General features: G+C 37.0%; 1 protein-coding gene across 1 annotated transcript; it reads right to left on the bottom strand.

Moving 5' to 3' along the window:
* Nucleotides 1-986: 986 nt before the first annotated feature.
* YIPF4 (Yip1 domain family member 4) lies at nucleotides 987-25,606 on the bottom strand. The gene is made up of 6 exons (XM_021697423.1): nucleotides 25,295-25,606; nucleotides 13,636-13,789; nucleotides 12,217-12,388; nucleotides 9,411-9,488; nucleotides 4,405-4,518; nucleotides 987-1,392 (listed from the first exon to the last, which is right to left on the bottom strand). Exons 1-6 carry the CDS (start codon nucleotides 25,371-25,373, stop codon nucleotides 1,255-1,257), a joined length of 735 nt encoding a protein of 244 aa, XP_021553098.1. The 5' UTR covers nucleotides 25,374-25,606; the 3' UTR covers nucleotides 987-1,254.
* Nucleotides 25,607-26,868: the final 1,262 nt, after the last annotated feature.

Raw genomic sequence — 26,868 nt, 5'->3', positions numbered from 1 at the left:
GAGATGGCCATGGCCATGTTAGCACACTGAGGACAGCAGTTAACTCTTCCAGCTGAGACCAGAAAGGATAATATAATAATTTGCTAATAGTTATCAGGCATTTGCTATTTTATGGACATAAATAAAATATTTTATCTACTTTACAAAGTAATATTAACTAAAGTACACCTAGAGTCTATGAAATAATTTGCAACAAAAATTTTACTAGTTAAAATTTCTTAGGGCTTAGCAAATAATGTACATTTGTTAAAGAGTACCTGATACTTGTTAGTAATACAGGACAAGGTGTTATAAAACAAAACACACAGCTGGGAAGCATTTTATTTTTTTCTACTTCGTTTAACATTGTTCAGGACCACAAGATTTTAAAGGTCTCTTTTCGGCAACTTTTATGACTTAAGAGTACCACTTAAAAATATTTACTGATGCTATAAATATTACTATTTTTTCTACATATTAACAATGATAATAATGCCATATCCACTATACCTCTGTTCCTTTGGTCAGAAAGATAAACAGAAATGAAATCAGATATTTAGGCATTCAAAAAAGGTTTTTCAGAGCACACCCAAGCAAACCTACATCAGCAACTGTTAAAATTAGTTTTAGTTGGACTTCTTAATAAGGACATACTGAAGCATGTATGAGACTTTTTAAATTATACACAATTTAAAAAACAAATTTGAATTGATAAATAAAAAAATTAATGGCCAAATTAAAGAATGGTTAAGCATGAGATTTAAAATATCTTAACTTTTAGGCTATTCAGAAATATATTTTGTGAATAATAAGAATTATTTCATAAATATATATGTATAAATATAAATATATATCTACAGGATCTGTGATGCAGGAGAAAACCTTTTAAAGAAAAAAAATTGCACTTTTAGATTATCAGGATGCTGCCATATTTACCCTTTGAATGAAATATAATTACCGTTCCAAATGCTTTTGGCACAAGTTTTTAGGTGAATATTGACACAATCTTAAAAACACAATGCTTTTATACTTTATTCACTGGAATATGAAGAATCAAACAGAATTTGGAATTCTGACCAAAAAAAAAAAAAAAATCCAGATAACTGCAAATGCTTAAATACCAAAAATATGGTTTTAAAAAGACCTCAAACCTGCCTTTACATGTAGAACATGTAAAATTTTATCAGCAACAGGTTTTCTGCAATCACCTCAGCAAGAATTCCCAGACTACACACAAATGTAACATTGTCTTTTTCTACTCATATATGACTTAGATCACACCCCAGTATATAAGGACAAAAAATAAATGTATAGTAAAAAGATTGGATAAATCAGGAGAGGCTTTTTGGTCTTGAATTCTTCACCCACTAACAATGAAGCAGCACTGTAGGCAGCCCAAAACACACCAAACAGCTTTAAAAAACAAACAAAAAAGACAAAAGGCAGTATATTAGCAATTCAATTAACATTTTGGGTATCAGAGAGTAAAGTCACATTTACGGTATTTTCTTAAAACAACCCTGACAACCAACTGTGATAAATAGTAAAACTTACTGAGAATGTTTAAAATTATTAAGAATGTTTGTCCTTGCTATGTTCCTTGTCTTATGCAAATGAAATCTTTTGTTATCAAACTTGTTTCATCATAGGAATCACTTGGGGTGCCTATTAAAAAGAGCATCCTAAGGGGTGCCTGGCTGGCTCACTTGGTGGAGCATGAGACTCTTGATCTCGGGGTTGTGAGTTCGAGCCCCACACTGGGTGTGGAGATCACTTAAAAATAAAAATCTTAAAAAAAAAAAAAAATCTTGGGATTCACTCTAGCTCTGCTGAATCAAAATCACTAAGGGAAGGGTCTTAATATCAGTCTTTTTAACAGTGTCCCTGGTGATTTAAGATAAGGCAACTTTTGGCCAACTGCTTCAAGAAATTTGGTTGCTGAAAGAAAAATGAACTGATTGTTACAAAGTTAACCTTTTCCTGTTTCTTCTTCTAAGAAGTAGGAAAACAGACTAAGTGAAAATTTTACACAATGTTTATTAAGTATAACAGCATTTTCCCAGGAATAGGTAAAAGTATAGGGTTAAATAAAAAGGAGGAAAAAAATAACATTTTGGTCAAGAGTTTAAATAAAATGTACCATGGTTTTCTGATTATACACATACCTAATCTTAAATTATTTCCACCAGAAATTTATATAGTACTTATTAAAGTAGTCACTAAGGCATTTTATAGACTAAAATGAAAGGAAGAACTTCAAGGGTAGAAATCAGGGAAACTATGATAGAAAAAGACATGGTACAGGGCAGGATTTCTCAGCCTCGCCCTACTGACATTTTGGGGCTGGATAATTGCTCTTGGAAGCTGTCCTGTGCATTGTAGGATTTGTGGCAGTATCCCTGGCCTCTACCCACCACATACCACTAATAAGATTCCACTCCTAACTCATTTGTGACACCCAAAAATGTCTCTAGACATGGCCAAATGTCCTTGGGAGGCAAAACTGCCCTTGAGAACCACTGGTAGAGAGGTCAAAAATAAATATTGGCAGACTGAAAATGTATTTGAGATGGTCCAATTTTCTATTGTGTTTTTTAAATTAAAACAAAAAAACTATAAAATATTTTAAACTTTCAGGAAAGTATAGGGAAATATGTAAGATGATGATCAAATTGCCTTTGTATGTCAAACATTTTTGTTATAAATAAGTGGTTAAAGATTAGTAAGAGTTATAGAGATTTAATGTTAAAAAATAGTGCTGGTAGATTAATCTGTATTCTAATGCTAGATTTAAATGACAAGAGTTTTGCAACATATTTCTCAAAAAATCTTGGACTGAAACAAACATACAATAGTTCACTATAAAAAGAAGATTAAACAACTAGGAAAAAATTTTGGCAAAGAAAAATGTGAAGTTTAAAACAATCATATCCTAAATTTTTAACGATATAAAAGACTTTGCCACTTTGTAATAATACGTTCATAAGTTGCATAAAGAATATTAAAGACCAACTTTTAGCTGAACTCAATTATCAAGCGACCAGAGGACACACAGTTTTATCAATTTGGGGAGTAGTCTCAGAAGTATTCAAACAGACTTTAATCCAAGTTAAAACAACACACAAAGAGGAAGGATCCCGAATGATTCAGTAAAATGGTATGTTCACTAAAGCTAGATAATTAAATGCCAGCAATGGGGCTAGCTTCTGCACTGCAAGACTTGTAAGCTAAGTGCTAATAATGCCAATCAAAAAAAAAAAAATTAAGATTAGAATGGAGAGAAAAGAATGATATTCTACTTGGTCTCTAAAATGTTCATGCAGTTCTAACACACAAAGATGTTCTCAAAATATTCTTTCATAACATTTGTAATGACAACAGCTACCGCTTGAGTGCCTACTCTGTATCAAGCATATATCCTTTACCATCTAGATAACAGACCCTAAAAATTAGTTGTCAAGATTCCCAGTTTGCAGAGGAGGGTAAGAGAAGATATCCCCCAAGGGAGGCAGTAGGTAAGTGGAAGAACCAGAATTTGAATTTAGAACTGAATGGTTCCAAAATCCACACATTTTAATACCCAGTGCTTATATGTCAGTATTAGCCTGTAGTTACTCAATTCTAAAAGGAATAATTTCTTTTATATTTGAATTAGTAATCAACTTTAAATAAAACCGTATGTCATAAAAAATTAAGTGGCTCTACTTAAAAACAAATACTTTAATGTGAAGGCTACATAATGGCAGTTCTGAAAGTGGTAGTCTTAAGAAGTTCTATAATTTTTCATAAAGAAAAAAATTACATTCATTGTATAATATACATACATACGCTAAAGCAGTCATTTATTTCTGAGAGTTGTTCAAAACTAATAAATACCAAAATTTAAGTTATTTTACTACTTATTAATACTTAATATTATCATTAAATATTTAATATGGGTCTATATGTTAATGTATTAAATTTAACACAGCATAAAGAAATCCTGATCTCTACAATACAGAAAAGCCAATTTATTACAACCATGTCTATCATATTTGATAAGGCAGTTATTATTCAAATAGGAGTAAGTTATTAATGTCCACTAAAATTTTAAATAAATATCTTCCACAAAATCTAAGTCACATGAAGTTGTATTATAAACACAGAGAAGAAAAATTCATCATTAAAAAAATTATCTGAGTGTAGTATCCTGTAGCCTTATTTGCTCTTTGTTCTTTACTCACCCCTATACATACATTATAATTTTTGGCGATCAAAATGGGAAAATAAAAGATATACAATTGGTAAAATCAGTGAGTGAGATCACTATTCCAGAACCCTTAAAAATGTTTGATTGTTACAGATTACAATCTTCTTAGGCAGATAACTAGTATACTTTTGTTCCTGGAAAACAATTAATTACTTTTTATAATATACACTACTTACTTTTATAAGTGTAGATACCACTTCAAATGATCCAACCACCAAAAGTATAGGGGCTATTACAATGAGAGGAAGTAGTGAATATCCTATAACTCCAAGAACTTGGCCATATGCAACCTGTGAATTTTAAAGTTTTAAATAAATATCACAGAAATCAAGATAATTATTTTAATCACTACTGAACATCACATATTCTTGGTTGTACTTACATAAATATGACAAGAAGAAATCATCAAGTATCCTATGCTTTATATTTCAAATTATCATGTTATCTGCTTTGTTCCTGGACAGTCTCATCAACCCACCATAGTTTCAATTATCATCAACTTTCTGAGGATACCCAAAATCTACATTTCCAGCCCTCTCTCCTTTTTGAGACCTATATATTCAGTTACCTTCACTATACCTACAGTATATTCTCTTACTACTTCCCTTAAAGTTGTAGAAGGATTATTTAAAGGGACCACAACCATCTTATTCAAACAAAAAATTCAAGGTCTAAAGAAGCTATGTGTGACAAATGCAGACTAAAAGGGAAGGGAGGGCAGGCAGGAGAGACTGAAGGAAAAAATATTTAGTGACTACCGTGTGCCAAGCCCTGTGACAGATCAAGACAGATCAAATGCAGCAACAATCCTATGAAGTAGGTATTACTGCCTTCCATTATGAAGAAACTGAATTTTAGAGAGACTTTGTTCAGGAAAGCAAAACTGGTAGGAGAAAGAGTTCAAATTAAGATCTAGATCTCTCTCCTTTTTTTTAAAGATTTTATTTATTTGAGAAAGAGAGGGAGAGAGCATGTGCACATGCGCGATTAGGGGGAGGCGGGTGGAGGGTGTTGGGGGGGGAAGGACAGAAGGACGGGGAGAAGGAGAAGCAGACTCCCTGCTGAGTGTGGAGCCTGCCAGGACCCTGAGATCAAGACCTGAGCCAAAGTCAGACGCCTAACTGACTGAGCCACCCAGGCGCCCCTAAGATCTAAGTCTCTTAACTCTTATCTCAACAGTCCTAAATTACCAAGACATTTAGCGATACCTATTTTCGTATAAATATTACACAGGATTGTGTCAAAGATATAACAATATGTGAACAAATGTAATTTTAAGTCTCCATTAGAATTATTTTAAATTTTTATATGCAGATATATGCCGAGTGAAAAAGTTTCATAGATAACTGTTATTCTAAATTTATTCAACAGTTTTTAGGTTAGGATGATGGACTGAACACATTATCTAATATCATTCCCTCCTGAAACTATACTAAAAGGGAAGGGGGGAAAAACCCTCTTTATTTATTTGTTTGTTTATTTGTTTGTTTGCGGGGGTGGGGGGGTCCATGCTGAGCAGGGAGCCTGATGTGGGGCTTGGTCTCAATTGGGAGCGAAATCAAGAGTTGGACGCTCAAGAAACTGCGCCAGTCAGGCACCCCCAAAAACTTTTTTTTTTTTAAAGAGGCATAAACAATGGAAACAAAACCATAAAATAATCATGGGATTTGAAAACATTGTATACACCTGGGAGAAACAAAGTAACAGAAAAATTCATAGAGGCTATATAGGTTGGTCACTGTATAAAGAAGAACTGGTTCCTAACTGATACATTAAAAATGTATAAACCTGAAGGCACACCTCAGCACTCACCACAAGAAGTAATAACTAAAGGCTCACTGGGCTATGGATGAAACCCCTGAGCACTCTCAGAATATAGATAATGCAGATCGCGTTCATTCTCATTGCTCATATACCTTAGACTATTCATGATAATGTAAGCCCCAAAGTATGTATGAAATTATGAATAAAATGGAAAAAAAATAACACCATCAAAAGGACCAGGAACAAAAGTCTGATCCTAAACTCTAATAAATCAGACACATGAAATAAAGAGAATGAGTATAATGAAAGAAAAGCCATTTATAAGAATCAAAGTGTTACTCTGTATAAGGTAACTGCATTGCTTTGGAGAAAATAGTTTGATGAAAGCTATTTCCTCATCTTTTATAGTAATTTTCAGTTGTGACACTTTGTGAATGATGGTATTTTCATATCATTCTTGGCATTTTTCCTGGTGTATAATTATATATTCTATATCACAAAATAAAATTATGTTTTATTATATTAATAAATGACATAATTTTCTTTTAAAAAAGAGGCTTAAACAGAAGAACAGAAGATGGGACAACAACACATAATTTTGGAAGCTGGAAAGCAGATGAACGAGAGCTAAGTAACAGACTTGGCAGATCTTTCTACCAAATATGAGAAAAGGGCTCAAAGTCTCTACATTTAGCAATCAATGTTCACAGAGTCAGCACCCACAAGGTAACTCTGCCTGGCAACCCTCTGTTCTACTCTCTTCACAGAATAAACCACTAGGGAAAAAAAAACACAAAACACTAGAATTCCTAGGTTTAGAGTAATTCACAATTTACAGTAATTCACAAAGTCTTTTTTAATGGGGCAGCAGTTCTGAAGGTGTGGTTCATGGCCACCAAGCGTCCCAGAGACTCTTCCAGAAGAGTGGAAGGTCAAAACTATTTTCTATAAAAATAATAAAACATTATTTGCCTTTTCTCGTTGGGTTCATATTGGTACTAACAGGGAAAATCAACAGTGGGTAAAATGTACTACTTTACTTTTCAAGGTAGCACAAACTATACTAGTAGTTTCTTTTTTTTTTTTTTTTAAGATTTTATTTATTTATTTGAGAGAGAGAGAATGAGAGAGAGAGAACACCTGAGAGGGAATAGGGTCAGAGGACGAAGCAGACTCCCTGCCGAGCAGGAAGCCCGATGCGGGACTCGATCCAGGGACTCCAGGATCATGACCTGAGCCGAAGGCAGTCGCTTAACCAACTGAGCCACCCAGGCGCCCTATACTAGTAGTTTCTGTACTCTTCACTACTACACAATCACAGAAAAAGAAGAAAAAAAGCTAGTTTTACTTAAGAATGTCCTTAATGAAACAGTTAAAATGATTAACTTTATTAAATCTCAACTTTTGAGTATGTCTTTTCAATATTCTGTACAACAAATGTGAAGTACATAGAAAACATTTCTTTTTTTTTTACGATTTTATTTATTTGTCAGAGAGAGAGCACAAGCAGGGGGAGCGGTAGGCAGAGGGAGAAGCTCCTCAGCAAGGAGCCTGACACGGGACTCGATTCCAGGACCCCGGGATCATGACCTGAGCCAAAGGCAGATGTTCAACTGACTGAGCCACTCAGGCATTCCTACAGAAAGCATTTCTGTTGTATTCTGGTTCAATGGTTATCCCAAGGAAAAGCACTTATAAAACTGTTTGAGTGAAGAGTTTAATTAGATGTGTTTACCATGGAACACCATTTTTACTTGAAAGAACAAATGAAAGACAAACTATGGTTATTCAGAGTTGGGTATCTGTAAGCATGTTCTTTTTTTTAAGATTTTAAAATAAAATCTTTAAAAAAAGTAAATAAATAAACTTTAGTCTGATCTACTTAAAGATGGGTGGTGATATTAATGAATGAGATTTTCTGATACTGTACAGTAAGACGTGTCAACATTTGAAAGATTTACACAAAACTCAATGAACTAGTGTTTTCCAAATGACCATGCATGGGTAAAAAGATCCACCCAAAGTAAATTTTAATGAAACAGAGTGTGAAAAGTTCATTAATATTGTTTGAGATTCCTTACTACAACAAACCTTTAAGAAACTATTACTTGTTGAATGTAGGTGTAGTTTCAGAGAAGAATATCCACAATCGTCTTAAAAAACTATTAAAATACTCTTCCTCCCGGGCACCTGGGTGGCTCAGTCAATTAAGCGTCTACTTTTGGCTCAGGTCATGATCACAGGGTGCTGGAATTGAGACCAGATGGGCTCAGCGGGGAGTCTGCTTCTTTCTCTACTCCTCCCCCTGCTTGTGTGCGTGCGCTCTCTCTCAAATAAATAAATAAAATCTTAAAAAAAAAAACTGTTCCTTTTCCAATTACATAGGCTTAATGCCTCCTTTTTTTCATATACTTTAACCAAAACAATGTATCATAACAGACTGAATGCAGAAAGCAGGTATTAGAAACCAGCTTCCACTAAGCCAGACATTAAAGCTACTTGCAAAAATGTAAAACAATGCCACTCTCACCACTTTGTTTTGAAAAAGTTGTTTTCTTTAAAATGTATTATTTACAGGGCACCTGGTGGCACAGTCAGTTAAGCGTCCGACTCTTGGTTTTGGCTCAGGTTGTCAGATCAAGCTCGTATTGGCTTGATCTCTGCACTGAGTGCAGAGCCTGCTTAAGATTCTAGATTTCCCTCTCCCTCTGCCCCTCCCCATCACACTCTCTCTCTCAAATAAATAATCTTAAAAAAAAAAGTATTACTTATGTTAAAATATATTTGGTTTTATCTTTAAATGAATAAATATATATTTAAAATTTTTATTTTAATTTCAAATATGATTAAGTATTGATAAATAAAACCCACACAAAGAAATCTCCTTGGGGGGGCGCCTGGGTGGCTCAGTTGTTAAGCGTCTGCCTTCGGCTCAGGTCATGATCCCGGGGTCCTGGGATCGAGCCCCGCGTCAGGCTCCCTGCTTGGCGGGAAGCCTGCTTCTCCCTCTCCCACTCCTCCTGCTTGTGTTCCTGCTCTCGCTCTCTCTCTCTCTGTCAAATAAATAAATAAAATCTTAAAAAAAAAAAAAAAAAAAAAAAAAAAAAAGAAATCTCCTTGGGGACCTGAGATCAAAAGTTTGAGAACCGCTATACTAGAAAATAAATTATATGCTTCCCTAAAAAGCTTTAAATTACTTATGAGTGGTATGGGATCTTTTCTTTCTTCTTCCTTCCTTGTAATGTTTATTGAGTATGCACAATACTAGTATGTTATCACTTAGGGGAAGTAGTATAACTTAAAACCAATTCTGGGACAAGAAACAGTTATGATGAATATAGCTATTGATAATATCTACAATACCAAAAATAAAGTTTATGATAAGAAACAAAGGCTATTTTCACAATTAACTACTTACTTCTCCACCAAGAACTCTGGCCAGTAAGAAAATTGTTAGGGAACCAAATATCCAAATGGTTATAATCCATGAGACCACCTTACGGGAAAAAAAAAATTCATGCAGTTAATATCTTTGTACCAAATAAGCTGATAATTTCCCTGAAGTCAATTCTCTGCTAATATAAGATAGTTTGGTATATCCAATTGCAGGTTATAGTTTGAGTTCCCAGTATCTTTCCAAAACCTAGTAAGAATGCAATGTGTTAATACAATTTTACATCCAAAATGAAAATTTAGCAATGATCAATTGCCTAAGGAAATCTCAGTATTTCAAGATCTATGATCAAATATTACTGTAAAAAAAGAACAAAGTATTTACTTCCAAACCTCTGGTTTACAACATCATGAAAGGAAAATTCATCCCTGAAAGAAGGTATAGGTCTTCTTCCGAGGTCTTTAAAATTTACATTAATTACATATGTATCTAAGTGATAGGATATGGGAGATGTTTCAGACAATTTTAACTCCTAAGACTTAGTGTGATAATGATATATGCCTCTGTTTCCAAGTTTTGTCTGCTTGGAGGGTCTAGAAATAATAAAGCCCCAATAGCAAAATAAGCATACTTATTGCCCAGATCCTAGTTTCTAAATATCATTCGCTGATAAAAGGAACTAGGATTCTTTTGATAAATAATTGATTCCAGGGTTGGGGCAGGGAAGATAAAAGATGAGCCCAGAACACTGTGGAGTTAGAAGGAAAGGAAATGCTCAAAAAACTAATGGGAAGATGTCGAAAGGACACAGAAGCTAACCTGACGGAGTTCCCAGTGGCTAAAGCTGGAACAATCTCAGCAAGAAAATAAATGATGACAGCACTGGGTTATAATCCAGAAAGTAAAATAAATATTCATGATTCCATACTGACATAAATAAATAAAAAAATAATTAAGCAATGGCAAAGAATGGATAGCTGTTCCATAGAGAATACCAATCAATACATGTGGAAGGAATAAGGAAAACAGAAAACCACCATTCAGTAAACATTATAGTAATAACTATTGAACTCGAGATCCACCAATAGTGAGCTAAAGTTTGATGACAAACACAATGTCTGCATAAAGTATCTCCACACAGTATTTATTTATTAATTAAAAAGGGAAAAATAGCAACTTTATAGTGGAGGAATTGGGAAGATACCACCTCAGCACCAGTAAAAGATATATCAATATCACATACTCCTTGATGGTATACTGAGGTGGACACAAAATAGTATCATTGCCAAAAATTCATGACCACAATCTAGTCATAGAAAACATCAAGTAAAACCAAACTGAGCGACGTTCTATGGAGGTAGTAATCTGTTTTTAGCCTTACAACCCTTTGTTCAAATCAAAGATTATGCAAAATAGATAAAATGAGAGATGCTCTAGATGAAGGATTAGTGGTGAGTAGTAGACCAGAATCCCCATTTTACTTCAAGTCATCTCATATTTACAAGAGAATACCTGATATAAACTACTGATCTAAGGTAAATATTAATAAGACTACTGTTATATTACCTTAAGGATCTTGCTATTGGGAGTTTATTCTGGATTATCCAAATGAGCACTAAATGTAATCACAACTGTCCTTAAAAAAAGGAAGCAGAGGGAGTTCTGACTACAGTAGAGAAGAAGGTAACATGACCATGGTAACAGAGGTTGTAGTAATGCCGCCAGAAACCAAGGAATGCTGACAGCCTCTAGAAGTGGGTAGAGGTGATCAATAAAATCTGTGCTGGAGCCTACAGAGGAACCAGCCCTGCTGACATTTTGATCTTAGCTCCTTCAAGCTCATTTTGAGTTTCTGACTTTCATAACTGTAAAAGAATAAATTTTCACTGTTTTAAGTCACAAAACTTGTGGAAATTTGTTACAGAAGCAACAAGAAATGAATTCATTTCCAAATCATTCAGTGATAGTTATTTTTTACTTCCCTAAACTAGGGATTAAGGAGTAATGTATGTTGTGTTTTGATAATAAAGCCCCTGAGAGAAGAACAAAGTATTACATAAAAACAAATTCTGATGGAATCCTTGTCATTATTTATTAAAATATTTATTTACTATTATTTTTTAAAGTAAGCTCTAGGCCCAACGTGGGGCTCGAACTCACAATGCCGTGACCAAGAGTCACGTGCTCCACTGACCGAGCCAGCGAGGAGCCCCTAAAATATTTATTTTAAAAATGAATAAAAGGTAAGAACATGTTATGAGTATTGTGTTTCAAACTCTTCATCCCTTTGGGGAAATCATAAAGGGCAAGGGCAGCCCTTTTGGTCACTTCTAGTCACTGGTCACTTCCACTCAGCTGAGAGTAGTCCCTGTTTCCTCTGTTTACTCCAGTTGCAATACTGTTATAAATACTTTCTATGTGAATGATGATGTAAAAGTTTGGAAAGCATTAAAGTACTCCCCACTTATTTAATTAAAAAGAGTTCCAGGGGCACCTGGGTGGCTCAGTCATTAAGTGACTGCCTTTGGCTCAGGTCATGATCCCAGGATCCTGGGATCAAGCCCCTCATCGGGCTCCCTGCTCCACGGGAAGCCTGCTTCTCCCTCTCCCACCCCCCCTGCTTGTGTTCCCTCTCTCTGTATGTCTCTCTCTGTCAAATAAATAAATAAAATCTTCAAAAAAAAAAAGTTCTAGAGATGAACAAGTTAGAAGTAATGGGTAAAAGTAAAGCATTTCTTAAACATATGTAGCATTACAGTTAATGTTTGGCTATTTTTAATTTTAAAACTCTTAAAATATTTCAAATTTGTATAAAGTAACATATACTTACCCTAAACTGTCCATATAATGATATCATGGAAAAGAAAAGAACAATAGCCAGAGGACCCCAAAAGTCAGGATTGTCCCTCACCACTTGTCTATTAAAACCAAGTGATGGCATTGGCATCAAAACACACCGGATTTTGTAGTAAATATCCTTTAGATCGATATCCAATTCCTCCCTATAATATAAAATAAAAATTCTTAAAAAGCATACATTTCTGAATACTGAAACAGCTGCAATAAAATTTAAGAAAAGTTTAAATATGACCGTGCCATCTCCATTGGTCAACAAAGCATTGCATTTGAAGTACAGTATTTCACTGATTCCATGGTATTTTCAACATTTTAACCTCTCTAAAATCAGGATGCTTGTCACAACTGTTGGTGTCTTATCTTGTCAGCCTGAAGTGAAGCCAACTGCTTCCAATATCTGCCTTTCCATTTTCCAGTCTCCTGGAGGCACTACTACTTTGGGACAACTTTAAATAAAGTCCTCTGCTTGAGCCCTTCTTGACCATACTGATAATTCAGACTGCAATCCTATAGGAAAACTGGTATGGGGTTTCCATTCTCCAATTTTTCTTCCAACACCCCACCCACTGGCAAATTGAGATAAGCAAACATCCTTGCTGTCTCTTTTTGTATGGTGGGTTATTTCTCATTTATCCTTACACGAAGGAGACAGCCCTTTGATGTCTTAGCTTTATGCTGCCTTACATACTGTTTCCTCCTTATTGGTAAACATAAAATAACTGCATCTTATAATTCAGTTTTAAATTTGATGAAATATGGTATATTAAGAAACATTTTAGCCCTTCATCTACCAATAATTACCACAGAGATTAACCTGATAATGTCTTGATTTTACAGAGCTATAGGTTCTTTCCCAAGTTGTTAAATTCTTTACTTTTTTTTCCCAAATGATAATCACTCAAAAAATTTCAAGTACTATGAAGAAAATGAAAGACTCCCTATAGTCCCGCCAGCAGTAGCTCTAGAATTTCTATATGGGAGAGATTTTGGAGTGCTAATCTTTTTCGAAGTTTTAATTTGCCTTAAACTTAATTTCTACAACAAGCACTCTGCTTTTTCACTTAGATTGAATGTTTACTTGAGATAGTTATAGGCCCAAGTAAGCCCTAACAGTCTGGAACGTGTGTGCGTGTGCATGTGTGTGTGTTTGAGCAAGTGCAAGTGAGAGAGGTAAACAGAATTATGATTCTTTCAATTTTTGCCATTCAAAAGGCTAAAAATATTCTCTCATTATTTTAATTTTTCTAATTACTAATAAAATTGAAAAATACCTAGAAGTTTAACCAAAAAGGTTAAGATCTGCCATACTTGTCTTTAAATAACATGAAAGAATATAATCATCTCATAGACTAGTTCTAAAAAACTAAAAATATATATTACTATTTTTACATACAAGAGTGGCTTGTTATCTTCAGGATCATCATCTTCAACTTCCAAAAGCCAGCCATATCCTCTTTGTCTCAGAAATGTAGTAGCTGTAGATTCTTTAATAAAATCTCCACCAAGGTTTAATTTGACATCTGGGGATGCTATTGAACCACTGAGATCTTAGGAGAAGAGAGGACAAAACTATAAATCAAGATAAAAATGTGTGGATCTTAACCAACATGAGCATAATATTCAAGTAAAATAATTATCATTTGAAGATCTCTAACTGTGAATATCTGCTATTGCATACAATCCTCATATTTTATAGCTGATAAACATCTAAAAGACATCTTTTATTTTACAATAAGAAAATGAAAGATGAGGGAAGTGAAGACATTGAAAAGATTTCAGATAATTAGCTAAACTGGTAAAACAATCTAGACTTACAAAAGCAACTTTATATGGAAGATATATATAAAATATATTACATGATATCACTTTGGATTCCCTTCATTATTACGTACACTATGTGCTTCAGAACAAAGTGACTGTACAAATTCTTTCTAAAGGCATTATACGTGTATATATATAAGCCATTAGATAGAATTTGCTAAAGAAAAACTGCAGATGATTTTTCCCTACATTTTCATGTATTTATTTACACATTCTTTCATTTAAATCACCAAATATCTATGCTAAGTGCTTTGTATACTAATGCTTGGTTCTGGATAAATTTGACTAGTAAGAGTTCCCTGCTATTTCAGCTCTTTATATAATTACATCATTCACCTTTAGTTTGGACAAAAATAAAGGTGTTCTGCGGTTTTTGTTTTGTTTTGTTTTTAGGGCAGCTCTAAAAAGAAGTAAAGAGATTCAGTTATCCACATCACAAAATAAATTCCATTCACAGTCTCAACAGTGCCTCAAAGGTTACAGATAGGTATTAAAGAGGGCACGTTCTGCACAGAGCACTGGGTGTTACACGCAAACAATGAATCATGGAACACTACATCAAAAACTGATGATGTAATAGGGGTGATTAACATAACATAATAATAAAAAAATAGTACAAATGCCACATTTTCTGGTTGAAAAAAAATGGGAATAGTAAAGAACTGAGGTCATACAGGAATTAAGAAAAAAAAAATCTGTAGGACCAGACAATATGCACTATTAAACAACCATCACTGCTGTTAACTAGAAGCCAAATGACTGGAGTGGTAATTTAGAAAATAATCTTGGCAAGGACAAACCAGAACACTCTTTAACACAGACTCTCCTTCCCTGGAGATCATACACAATATAAAGAAGAACTTAATTTGCACATTACTCTAAATTCTAGGTTAGTTTTTGAGAATTGCTATTAAAATTTTGGCTTAAACTTCAATTAATGAGTGGCTCAATTATGAGTCACATCGTATTCTGGTTGTGACAACTCTTGCAATTAATTGTAATAAAGTTTGCATTCTGGGACGCTTGGGTGGCTCAGTTGGTTAAGCGTCTGCCCTCAGCTCGGGTCGTGATCCCAGAGTCCTGGGACGGAGCCCCACATCAGGCTCCCTGCTCTGCGGGAAGCCTGCTTCTCCCTCTCCCACTCCCCGTTTATGTTCCTTCTCTTGCTGTGTCTGTCAAATAAATAAATAAAGTCTTTAAAAAAAAAGTTTGCATTCTGAGGATAAGTCCTAGTTTAGCTACTAATACTGCAATTCATTAATGTCTTCTGTCTTCAGTTTCCTATTCAAAATTCTTTCCAGGTTTAACAGTATATGGTTCTAAAAAGTTTTTATAAGGGAGTTGACTCACCTAGAAATAAAATGCAAGTACTTTTGAATTCACTGTCCTTTAAAAATAGTCCCTGTAAATGCTATCATAGAATCTTGGGACTATTCTCTGAAACGACTTTCTGCTTGTTTTAATCTAAGTTGAAAAATAAATAAAAGAGGTGAAATGTAACTAAAATTCCATTTCCAATAGGTACAAAGAGTGCTTTTCTTGATCTGACAAGAGGAAGATTTAGATCAGGAAGTCATTAGCATGGCAATAACAGTAAAGGCTTTAGAATTATGAGGCAGGAAAGGACCTTAACTGTTTCCTGGTCTCTAGAAAGGACTGCACTTAACAGTCCTTAATCTAAACCAAAAAAGGATATATAAATTATAGTGCCAAGAATGCTGTGATAAAGAATTATGTTTCAGGGGCGCCTCGGTGGCTCAGTCGGTTAAGCGACTGCCTTCGGCTCAGGTCATGATCCTGGAGTCCCTGGATCGAGTCCTGCATCGGGCTCCCTGCTCGGCGGGGAGTCTGCTTCTCCCTCTGACCCTCCCCACTCTCATGTGCTCTCTCTCATTCTCTCTCTCTCAAATAATAAATAAAATCTTTAAAAAAAAAAAAAAAGAATTATATGTTTCGCAGTTTGTCATAGCATGGATGCCAGAACCTCAAAAAGGCACCTTTAGTTTGATTTTGTAGTTTTTTTCATTCCATTTACTATAAAGTAGGAAAATATCATGGACATATGCAGGAACGCCAATAGCAGCAGTCTGACACATCCCTTAGTGTCCCCAAGATATAATTAGGTGTGGGTATGAAAAAGCAACAGAGAAGTCAAAAAACTGGTAGTTAGCTTAACATGTTCACAAGAATGTCAGAAAACAAGATTCCAAACTACTCCAGGGGCACAGGTGTCTATGTTAAACCAGAGTTACGAACCCAGCTAGCTTGGTTGTCAACTCTAGGATAGGTATTATAAAACATTAATTTTAAATTAATTCTTTCTTGCTATACTATTTATATTTTTTTAAGATTTTATTTATTTATTTGACAGCTACATAGCGAGAGATGCAACACAAGCAGGGGGAGTGGGAGAGGGAGAAGCAGGCTTCCTGCTAAGCAGAGAGCCCGAATTGGGGCTCGATCCCAGGGCCCCGGGATCATGACCTGAGCCAAAGGCAGATGCTTAACGACTTAGCCACCTAGGCGCCCCTATTTATATTCTTGTCATTGGCTAAGTAAAAACAATGTAAAGATAATAAATATAAGTGGACTTATTTTTTTAATATATATTTGGTTTTTTTAAAAGATTTTATTTATTTGAGAGAACGAAAGCGAGAGGTATCACAGAGGCAGAGGGAGAAGCCGACTTGCTGTTGAGCAGAGAGCCCAATGTGAGGCTCGATCCCAAGACCCTGAGATCATGACCTGAGCTGAAGGCAGACACCTAACCAACTGAGCCACCCAGGTGCCACAATATAAGTGGATTTTTTTTTTAGATTTTTATTTTATTTATTTTACAGAGAGAGAGAGGGAGAGAGCACAAGCAGGGGGAGTGGCAGGCAGAGGAAGAGGGAGAAGCAGGACTTGCTGCTGAGCAGGGACCCGATGCAGAGCTTGATCCCAGGATGCTGGATCAGGACCTGAGCTGAAGGCGACACTTAACCAACTGAACTACCCAGGCGTCCCTATAAGTGGATTTAAAAGAAAATAATCTTTGAAAAGATCTACTGCAAAAGGAAATCTTAAAAATGTTTCCACTTGTTTGCCTCAGAGTAAGGAAGAATATCAGTAAGTTTCAAGTTTTACTGAAGGCCACCTGGAAAAACTGCAGGATAAGATTTAATAGTAATTTTCTCTTCCTTTAAACTCAAATGTATTACTAGATGAGGGATCTTTTCTGTGAATCCTCTCAGCCTGAGAACCTCACTTGGAAAGATGAGGAAGAACTCGGTCAGTGCTATAGGATACTATACTCAGGATAAGATTTACTGATCTGCTCCTAGTTCTAGTTTTCTGAGAAAGAAGTGTCCTGCAATAAACATTTTGTTGATACTTGTTAACTTCTTATATATGTGAAGAAGCTTTTTCTTATTTAGTGAGCAACAAGGGCAAGGATAAAAATTCTCACTTCATGTGAAAATGAAATCCATGTGTGCTTAATCTAAAACAGAATTGAGTATTTGTGCAGCAAAACAAAACAAGCACGTGTCTCACACTGAAAGGATAAATTCTATTGTTCCATTTTAGAGATAAAAACATTTTAATGTTTGCATAGGACAATGTAAAGAGATCAAGAAGCCAATGGAAGTAAATAATGATCTTATAATTGCTAGGCTTACATTGGAGTTTGATGTTATTCTGTAAGAAAAAATTTTTTTTAAAGATTTTATTTATTTGAGAGAGAGAGAGTGAGAACATGAGCAGGGGGAGGGGAAGAGGGAGGGGCAGAGGGAGAAGGAGAAGCAGACCCAAAACCCTGGGATCATGACCCAAGCCGAAGGCAGACACTTAACCGACTGAGCCACCCATGAATAATAATTTTTATTATTCATCCCATAAGAAAAAATTTTAAAGCCTCATATAAAATTGTATCTTAGGTTATATTTTTATTCGTACTATTTTGATTTATTGTTTTAGTACCTTTACTATTCAATATTGTCAGTAAATTTTTATATTGTATATATCAATTAAAATCAATTAAATCAGGGTGCCCAGCTGGCTCAGTTGGAGAACATGTGACTGCTGATCTCAGGATCATAAGTTCTAGCCCCACGCTGGATGTAGAAAAGACTCGAAAAAAAATACACTTAAAAAAAGTCAATTAAATGTCTTGAGCCTATCTTTGGAAAAATTAACTCTCATCTTGGCATAAATGTTATTTAACAGAAATTTCTTGTTTGTCTTATGAATCTTTTAGCTGAACTTTTTATTTTGAAATAATTATAGATTCACAGGAAGTTGCAAAAATAGTACAGAAAGGTTACATGTACCCTTCACCCAGCTTCCTCCAATGGTACCATGTTATATAACCACCAAAACCAGGACACTAACAGTGATAGAGTCTGCAGACCTTATTGAGATTTTACCAGTTTTACATGCACTTATTTGTGTGTGTATGTGTATACAATTCTGTGCAATTTTATCACTTTTATAGATTTACATAATGCCTTATGGATTTAAAATTTATGAAAATAGTTTAATTTTTTAAAATGGTAAACCTTGCTTAACTACCTTTCCTCTCCCCAAGAGGCTGCCTAAAAAGTCATTTTCAACTTTCAAACAGGGAAGAAAAGCTACTCTTGCACCCATTATACACCACATATCATACTTCATTAGCCTACTGTATAGAAGGTATTTGTGATAATATCTACATGGACATACATATTTTTTTAAAGTAGGCTCTATGCCCAGTGCAGAGTCCAGCACAGGGCTTGAACTCACAACCCTGAGATCAAGACCTGAGCTGAGATCAAGAGTTGGATACTTAACTGACTGAGCCACACAGGTGCCCCTACATGGATATAATTTTTTTAAAAATCAAGTAGGAAATTTTTATAAAAAAACAACAACCTAACAATTCCTTTGTCTACACTACTAACCTGTATTAGAGATAATATCCTTTCTGGGGAGGGAGAAATTCATACCAAGAGTAGGCTAAATGTTTGGCCACCTTAACAGAAAATTATCACTTATTCAAAAGAGCACTGATAATAATTATTGGATTATTATGTCTACAACTTACTGATTACAATAATGTACTATGAGTTGTAGATACTATCATTTCTTTCTTTTTTTTAAAGATTTTATTTATTTATTTGAGAGAGAGAATGAGATAGAGCATGAGAGGGGGGAGGGTCAGAGGGAGAAGCAGACTCCCTGCTGAACAGGGAGCCCGATGCGGGACTCGATCCCGGGACTCCAGGATCATGACCTGAGCCGAAGGCAGTCGCTTAACCAACTGAGCCACCCAGGCGCCCGATACTATCATTTCTATATAGAAGTGTCTTAGTCTGTTCAGGCTGCTATAACAAAAGACCATGGACAGGGTGCCTTATAACAATAGAAATTCATTTCTCACAGTTCTAGAGGCTAGAAGTCTAAGATCAGGGTGCCAGCAGGGTCAGGAAGAGCCCTCTTCTGGCTTACAGATTTTTCCTTGTACCCTAACACAGGAGTAGCGGATAGGAAACTCTGAAGAGTCTTTTTTACAAGAATATTATTCCCGTTTACGAGGGCTCCACCCTTATAACCTAAGTACCTCCCCAAAGCTCCCCACCTCCTAACACCATCACACTGGGCATTAGGATTTCAACATAATGAATTTTGGAGGGGACCCAAACTTCATACCAGAACAGGGAAGAAGACTGAAGGAGGCTGAGCTCAAAAAGCAGTATGTTGAGCCCAGTCCACTTCTATAGACTTATATAATCAATTGTCAGCTTAACATTTCCTTTTAACTATGTCAAAGGCACCTAAAATTCGGGCACCTGGGTGGCTCAGTCAGTTAAGCGACTGCCTTCGGCTTGGGTCATGATCCCAGGGTCCTGGGATTGAGCCCTGCATCAGGCTCCCTGCTCAGCAGGGGGACCTGCTTCTCCCTTTCCCTCTGCCACTCCCACTGCTTGTGCTCTCCTGCTCTCTCTGTCAAATAAATAAATAAAATCTTTAAGAAAACAAAAAACAAAAACCTAAAATTCAATATTCCAAAACTGAATTCTTGATAACTAAGGTCTTCCTCCAGTTTCTTCTTTCAGTGAATGGTACCATTATTCATTCAGCATTATAAACTGGAAGCTTGATTATCCTTGACAACTTCCTTCATTCACATGCTCCCTGCTCCATCCAATCCACCACTAAATTCTGTCACTTACACCTCTAAGTATTTTTTAACCTGTCCACTTTTCTCCATTTCTACCCCCAGCACAAGCTAGAGCAAACTGTATCTCGTGCCTGCATGACTATAAGTCTGCTTTCTCCCTAATCATTCTTGTCTCCTTCCAATCCATTCTCTGAATTGTAGCTAGAAGAATCTTTCTCAAACGCAATTCCTTCACTCTCCTGTTTAAAATCCTTCAGTGGCCTTCCACGGCTTTTTCAGCTCAGGTCCAACAATCTCTATGCACCCCACCTACTTCTCCAGAACAATTTTCTGCACCATCCTCCCATCTGTGCTCTAGCCACACTAGGCCTCTCAAGTTCTTCAAATGAAACTAGGATCCCTTTTACCTGTTATGAATACCAGGCTGTTTTCTCCAACTTCAGATAATTAAATGCCATCCATTCTTCAGTTCTCATATGTACTTGTTTAAGGAAATTTTCCTTGATCTCCCAGACTAGATTAGATTCCTTTCATAGTCCCCTGGACTTTTCCTTCAGAGCATTTATCACTATTTATAGTAACATATTTGTGTGATTATTTGGTTAATGTCTATAAGTTCTATGATGGAAAGAACTAAGTGTTTTTGTTGTAGTTTTGTTTTGAACATATCTCCCCAATACTTATAACAGTGCCTGGCCCATAGTAGGCAAAACCAACAAATGTGTACTGGTTGAATTAATGAATGAATGGAAGGGCAAATAGCTCCATATAGCTTAAATCAATAAGTGACATTAAAGGCTTTTAATAAAGCAAATATACAAAACTAGATTTGTATTTTGGAAACAATCTTAGCTGCACGATGGAAGACTGATTTAAGAGGGGAGAGATCTGAACAGGGAGTATGGTCAGGTGGCTACAGTATAGATGAGAAATGGTATAGACTCAAGGCAGTGTCAGTAGAGAAGGAAGAATAGATTCATTTTATATATATATATATATATATTATATATATATATATAATTATAATTATAATTATAATTATAATTATATATATATATTCTGGAGGTGGTATGAAATAATTTGATGACCAACTAAATATTAGAAAGTGAGAGAGAGACTACAGACAAGTTTCTGGCCCTAGGAAAGAGGAACTATATCACAAACATTAAGTCATTTTTACTTTAGTACCTTCCTTTTTTCAATATTGATCAATTAATCTATCAGTTAATATTGAGTTATTTCTTTGATGCCCTGAGAGTGATATAAAGAAGTGAGATACTTTAAGGAGTTTAAAATCTAATTGATAGTAATGTATATCCAAACAGAAAAAGGAATAGTTAATAATTCAAGCTGCTTCACGGATGAAACTTGAAAACATTATGCTGAGAAAAAGACACCGGACACAAAAAGTCACATATTACCCCACGTATATGAAATGTCCAGAACAGGCAAACCTATAGAGACAGAAAGAAAATTAGTGCTTGCCAGTGGCTGGGAGGCAATGAAGAATGACTAAAAATAGGTATAGGGTTGCTTTTTTTGGAGTGATGAAATGTTCTAGGGTTAGACAGTGGTGGTGATTGTACAACCAAGGGACAGCCTCCACCAGTATTGTACTTGCACAGTTCTTAAGTGAATGTTCTTCCCCCTTTTCAACTGGAAAACTCCTACTTATCCTTCAAAATATATCTCGTCTGTCCCTAAAGACTTCCTTCATCCTTCCTGCAGTTAATCACTTCCTCCTTTGAACCATACTTTTTATACCATTTATTATGTACAATGAAATGTATCTCTCTTATTAGACCATTTCTTGGGGTCAGCGGCTTCTTCATATGCAGACCCTTGTACATGGAGGTACTTAGTCCATCCTGTATATAAAACATTATCTATCCTTCAAAGTTTGGCAAAATATCTCCACTAAACCGTCCTTGATCTTACAGCTAGAAAAAATTTCCTCCTCTTCTAATCCTTTATATAACATTCTAAATCAGTGCTTCTCAAGCTTTAATATGCATATGAATCACAGCAGGATCTTGTTAAAATGCAAATTATGATTAAGGCAGATTCTCTATTACTAAGTGCCCAGGACATAAACCAGGCAAAGAATTACTTACTTATCTGATACAAAATAAAGTCAAAGGATCCTTGAAGACTTCTATACTACACTTTACATATATATGTCATTATATTCTTGCATTTACATACATGCATTTCATTACTGCTTTCGGATATAGTTTTACACTATCGACTTGAATATTCAGCCTGCATTTCACTATTCATTTATTTATTCATTTATTGGCTTAGTCACACATAGCTCATGTTCTTTTAACTTGTACTTATGGAACTTGATTTTATATAAATTATCATTTTTTTTTAAGATTTTATTTATTCATTTGACAGAGAGACAGCCAGAGAGGGAACACAAACAGGGGGAGTGTGAGAGGGAGAAGCAGGCTTCCCACTGAGCAGGGGAGCCCAATGTGGGGTTCCTTCCACATGACCTGAGCCAAAGGCATATGCTTAACAGACTGAGCCAGCCACCCAGGTGCCCCTATACACATTATCTTAAATACCTCATAATATTATGTGCACTTTTCATTTAAAATTTTTTTTTTCATTTTTGGGGCACCTGGGTGGCTCAGCTCCTTGAGCGTCTGCCTTCGCCTCAGGTCATGATCTTAGGGTAGTGGGATTAAGCCCCACATCGGGCTCCCTGCTGAGCAGGGGGCCTGCTTTTCCCTCTCCTTCTGCCGCTTCCCTTGCTTGTGCTCTGTCAAATAAAGAAAATCTCTAAAAAAAATTTTTTTCATTTTTAAAATTTTTTAAGATTTATTTATTTATTTTAGAGAGACAGCAAGCATGACAGCATGCGCAAGCACACAGCCCAACAATCCCAAGACCCTGAGATCACGATCCGGGCCAAAATCAAAAGTCAGACACAACCAGCTGAGCCACCCAGGCACCCCACTTTTAACATTCTTTTTTAAATAAGTAATCTCTATACCCAACATGGAACTCAAACTCACAACCCCAAGATCAAGAGTTGCATGCTCTATGAACTAAGGCAGTCAGGCGCCCCTGCTTTCCATTTTATAGGTGACAAAACAGAAGATTATAGAAGCTGTGTAACCTGCCTGATATCACATAGCTACTATAAGACTCAGGACTTTAACTGAAGTCTGCTGGCTCTACATCCAGTTGATTTTTTAGTTATACCCATGTGCTGTTTTATAGTCCCAAATATCAATGTCATAAGAAATAAAAGCAGAAATCATTTATTCCTTCTACAATTATTTTGTGATGTTTATATACTGGGTTCTGTGTAAGTGCTGGGGTATAGAAAAGATCAGGAAATTCTCTGTTCCTAAGGGACAGTTAAGCAAGGTTTCACCCAAGGAAGGAGCATTCCAGTTCAGTCTTAAGTCTCAACTCCAGGTGAGGAGGAGAAAGGCATTCTAAGCATGAGGACCAGGATACACATAGGTGTGGAGACAAGATACCAAGGCACATTTTAGAACAAAGGATATGTATGTACAAATAGTACAGATAGGTATCATTAAGTGAGACCTGGACAGAATCTAGAAGGAAAATATACACTGAAAACACTCATGGTTAGAGTAAAACAGCAAAAGGGAGAGGAAAGAATTTACATGACATGCTTAGGAATCAGAGAAAAGACTTAGAGTTGCACAGTCAAATTTTCATGGTAGAGAACCATAAAACCTAAGCGTGGAGCCAGTTAATAGTGAAAACTGAGAGCAGCAGCATGCTAACCTGTACCAAGCTCTTAACTCTGCCAGAAGTAGTACTAAGTACTCTGCATTTGCAAGATATTTAAGCACTTGTGTATTCATTCCCATTTTGTATATGAGAAAACTGAAGATGAGAGGCTAAGTAATTTGGGCAATATCACATAGATGGTAACTGGCAAAGCCAGGATGCAAACCCAGGACTCTTAACACTGTACTTCAGATACACTATTCAATTTGCAAAAATATAAGAATCATCACAATTTCATGGCAATAATTCTGATTAGCTCTTAATTCAGATCCTTCACAAATACAAGAAAAATGATGCTCAGCAGAATTCTTTTTTTTTATTATTTTAAAAAGATTTTACTTATTTGAAAGAGAGAGAGACAGCGGGAGCAGGAACACAGGCAGGGGGAGTGGGAGAGGGAGAAGCAGGCTTCCCGCTGAGCAGGGAGCCCATGCGGGGCTCGATCCCAGCACCCTGGGATCATGACCTGAGCCGAAGGCAGACATTTAACGACTGAGCCACCCAGGAGCCCCCGGCATAATTTTTTTTTTTTTATTTTCGGGCAGTAAATCCGGTGTACATAGTCTAATGAAAGTAAAATTTGAAACTGACTAGCAGAGAAAGATTCGGGTTACAAAGTGTCTGGTGAGGAACAGAGACAAGGAGGAAAACAAACTTTCCTGTGATAGAGAAAAAGAAAACTCTCTCCGGCAGAACTGCTCCCTCACAACAGGACGAGGAAATAAGTACAAGCCTTTGGGAACAATCCATCTGTATTACAAGAAGTTTCAAACATACTTGGGCCCACTTCTCTGAATATTGAGGTCAAACACTATAAAACAGGAGGAAAACTGGGACGTCCTTAAGAATCAGAGACCATAAAAACAAAACAAAACAAAAAACCCCACGAACTCCCGGAGGAAAGTGTGTATTCGCAGTACCGAATCTAATTCCAGCATAGTTATCGATAAATAAAAGAGGAACACAGCTCCCTTACCTTGTTTTCATTCTCTGACACCTACCCTGGCCAATCTAGCCACCCCTTTTTTGAGTAACAGCAAGTCACTGCAGAAGTAAAATCTTACTGTTTCGTGGGCCCACTTGAGGTGCGGGGCGAGCCGGAAGCCAAACGAGTAATTTGGGACGCCCCCCACAGCCCTCCGCCGGCCACTCAGGCCCTCTCGGAAGGCCGGGCAGGCGCAGAGGGCTCCGGTCCCCAGTCAGCTTCCCGCCGGTCCCCACCCGGCCGCAACCGCCTCAGCACGAGAAAGAGGCCGCCACGTCGGACCCCGCGTCCATCGGGGGGACGGGCCCTCCCGGGGCTCAGCCTCACCTTCCGCGTCTGCCGAAGAGACAAAGGTGAAGTCCCCGTTCGTAGGGGAATACGCCGGGGGCGGGCCCGGCGGCTGCATCTCGCGGCCCCTCTGCGGCTGGGCCTAGGCCCCAAGGCGGCCGCGGCACCGGCCCGCACGCGCGCCTTACGGTGAGGCCCGCGAGCCGGGAGGAGCAGGCTGGGAGCGAGGCCGGAGACGAGCTGCCCCCGAGACTGCCCCACCGAAGTCCTTTAGGTGGCGACCGCCCAAGCACCACGACGCCGGCGCCCTGACAGGACCATAACAGTGACAGCGGCCCTTGGATTGGCTCTTTGTAATGTGCTCTCCCATTGGCTCCCGGGAGAAAGGTTCCGATTGGATCTCCCTGTTGTTGATTCCGGAAGTTGACCCAAGGACGGGAAGTTCACTTCTAATTCTTGGAACCTCTAGGCTTCTGACTTCTTGGCTGCTATTGTTTACGGCTCTTCCCTTGTGGCTTTTCTTTACTTGTTTCCAACGTTTTTGTTAACTGGATGGGTTACAGAATTTTAGAACTAGGAATGTTCCTAGAGGTCACCTCTGGTCTGGGATACCAAGATTGCTTTGCTTTTAGTCATTGACTAATTGTAATGGGATTTTGAGTAAATTCTATAGCGGCTCCGAGAGTCACCTGTGAAAGGAATGAGGTTGGATTGGATAATAAAAAAGCAGGTAAGTTGTAAATTGCCACCCAGAACTAGGGCTGTAGTCTAGCCACATTATGAGGGAGACAACTGAGATCAGAAAAGGTAAGGAAGGAACAGAATTAGGATGGTACTCTGCACTTGATCTTAGCCAAAAGGCCGAGAAGGATGGTACTCTGACTACTAGTCCAATGTTCTTTTCACTACAAGGCCCTGTCTGTTGATAAACTTAACCAAGTTTACAGACCCATCTACGTTTTTAAATGTTTAAATAAATATACTTAAATTTAATATCCAAGCTACATGACTGGCTTTCAATCTGGAGGGAGAGGGTTTGAGGGTAAAACATGAGACAGACTTGGAGAGATGCATCAGCAGTAGAGCAATGGGAAGGCCTGGCATGGCCATCAATGAGTAAAAGGGAATATTGAAATTTTTTGCATAGGAGGTAACAATTAATTTGGTACCTAAAGGATGGGTAAAAAATTCCGGGCAAAGAGGTGTGGGGGGTTGTCAGCTTGGGTGGTAACATTCTAGAGATCATTTAATGGACTTGGGAAACGAAGTCATTAGTTTTCTTGGAGCTTAAGTCTCATGGGAGAAAATGGCTACAGATGAGAATGCATGAATAGGTAAAGAAGAGATCATTAGGGACGCCTGGCTGGGTCAGTGGGTTAAGGGTCTGCCATCCGCTCAGGTCATGATCCCAGAGTTCTGGGATCCAGTCCTGCATCAGGCTACCAGCTCAGCGGGGAACCTGCTTCTCCCTCTGCCTGCTGCTCCCCCTGCTTGTGCGCTCGCTCGCTCTCTCTCTCTCTCTCTGGCAAACAAAATGTTTTTTAAAAAAGAAGAGATTGGGGTGCCTGGGTGGCTCAGTCGTTAAGCATCTGCCTTCAGCTCAGGTCATGATC

The sequence above is a fragment of the Neomonachus schauinslandi genome, chromosome 10 (genome assembly GCF_002201575.2).
Source record: "Neomonachus schauinslandi chromosome 10, ASM220157v2, whole genome shotgun sequence".
Taxonomy (NCBI): domain Eukaryota; kingdom Metazoa; phylum Chordata; class Mammalia; order Carnivora; family Phocidae; genus Neomonachus; species Neomonachus schauinslandi.
Note: the sequence above shows the minus strand (reverse complement) of the source record. Positions and strands in the feature narration are given on the sequence as shown.

What these genes read in the sequence shown, in the direction of transcription:
- YIPF4 (XM_021697423.1), bottom strand. Translation starts at nt 25,373, where the DNA reads ATGCAGCCGCCGGGCCCGCCCCCGGCGTATTCCCCTACGAACGGGGAC. An exon ending in CTCTTCGGCAGACGCGGAAG is followed by an intron (nt 13,790 to 25,294) that starts GTGAGGCTGAGC and finishes TCTTCTCCTAAG; the next exon opens with ATCTCAGTGGTTCAATAGCA. An exon ending in TGGTATCTACACTTATAAAA is followed by an intron (nt 1,393 to 4,404) that starts GTAAGTAGTGTA and finishes TGTTTTTTAAAG; the next exon opens with CTGTTTGGTGTGTTTTGGGC.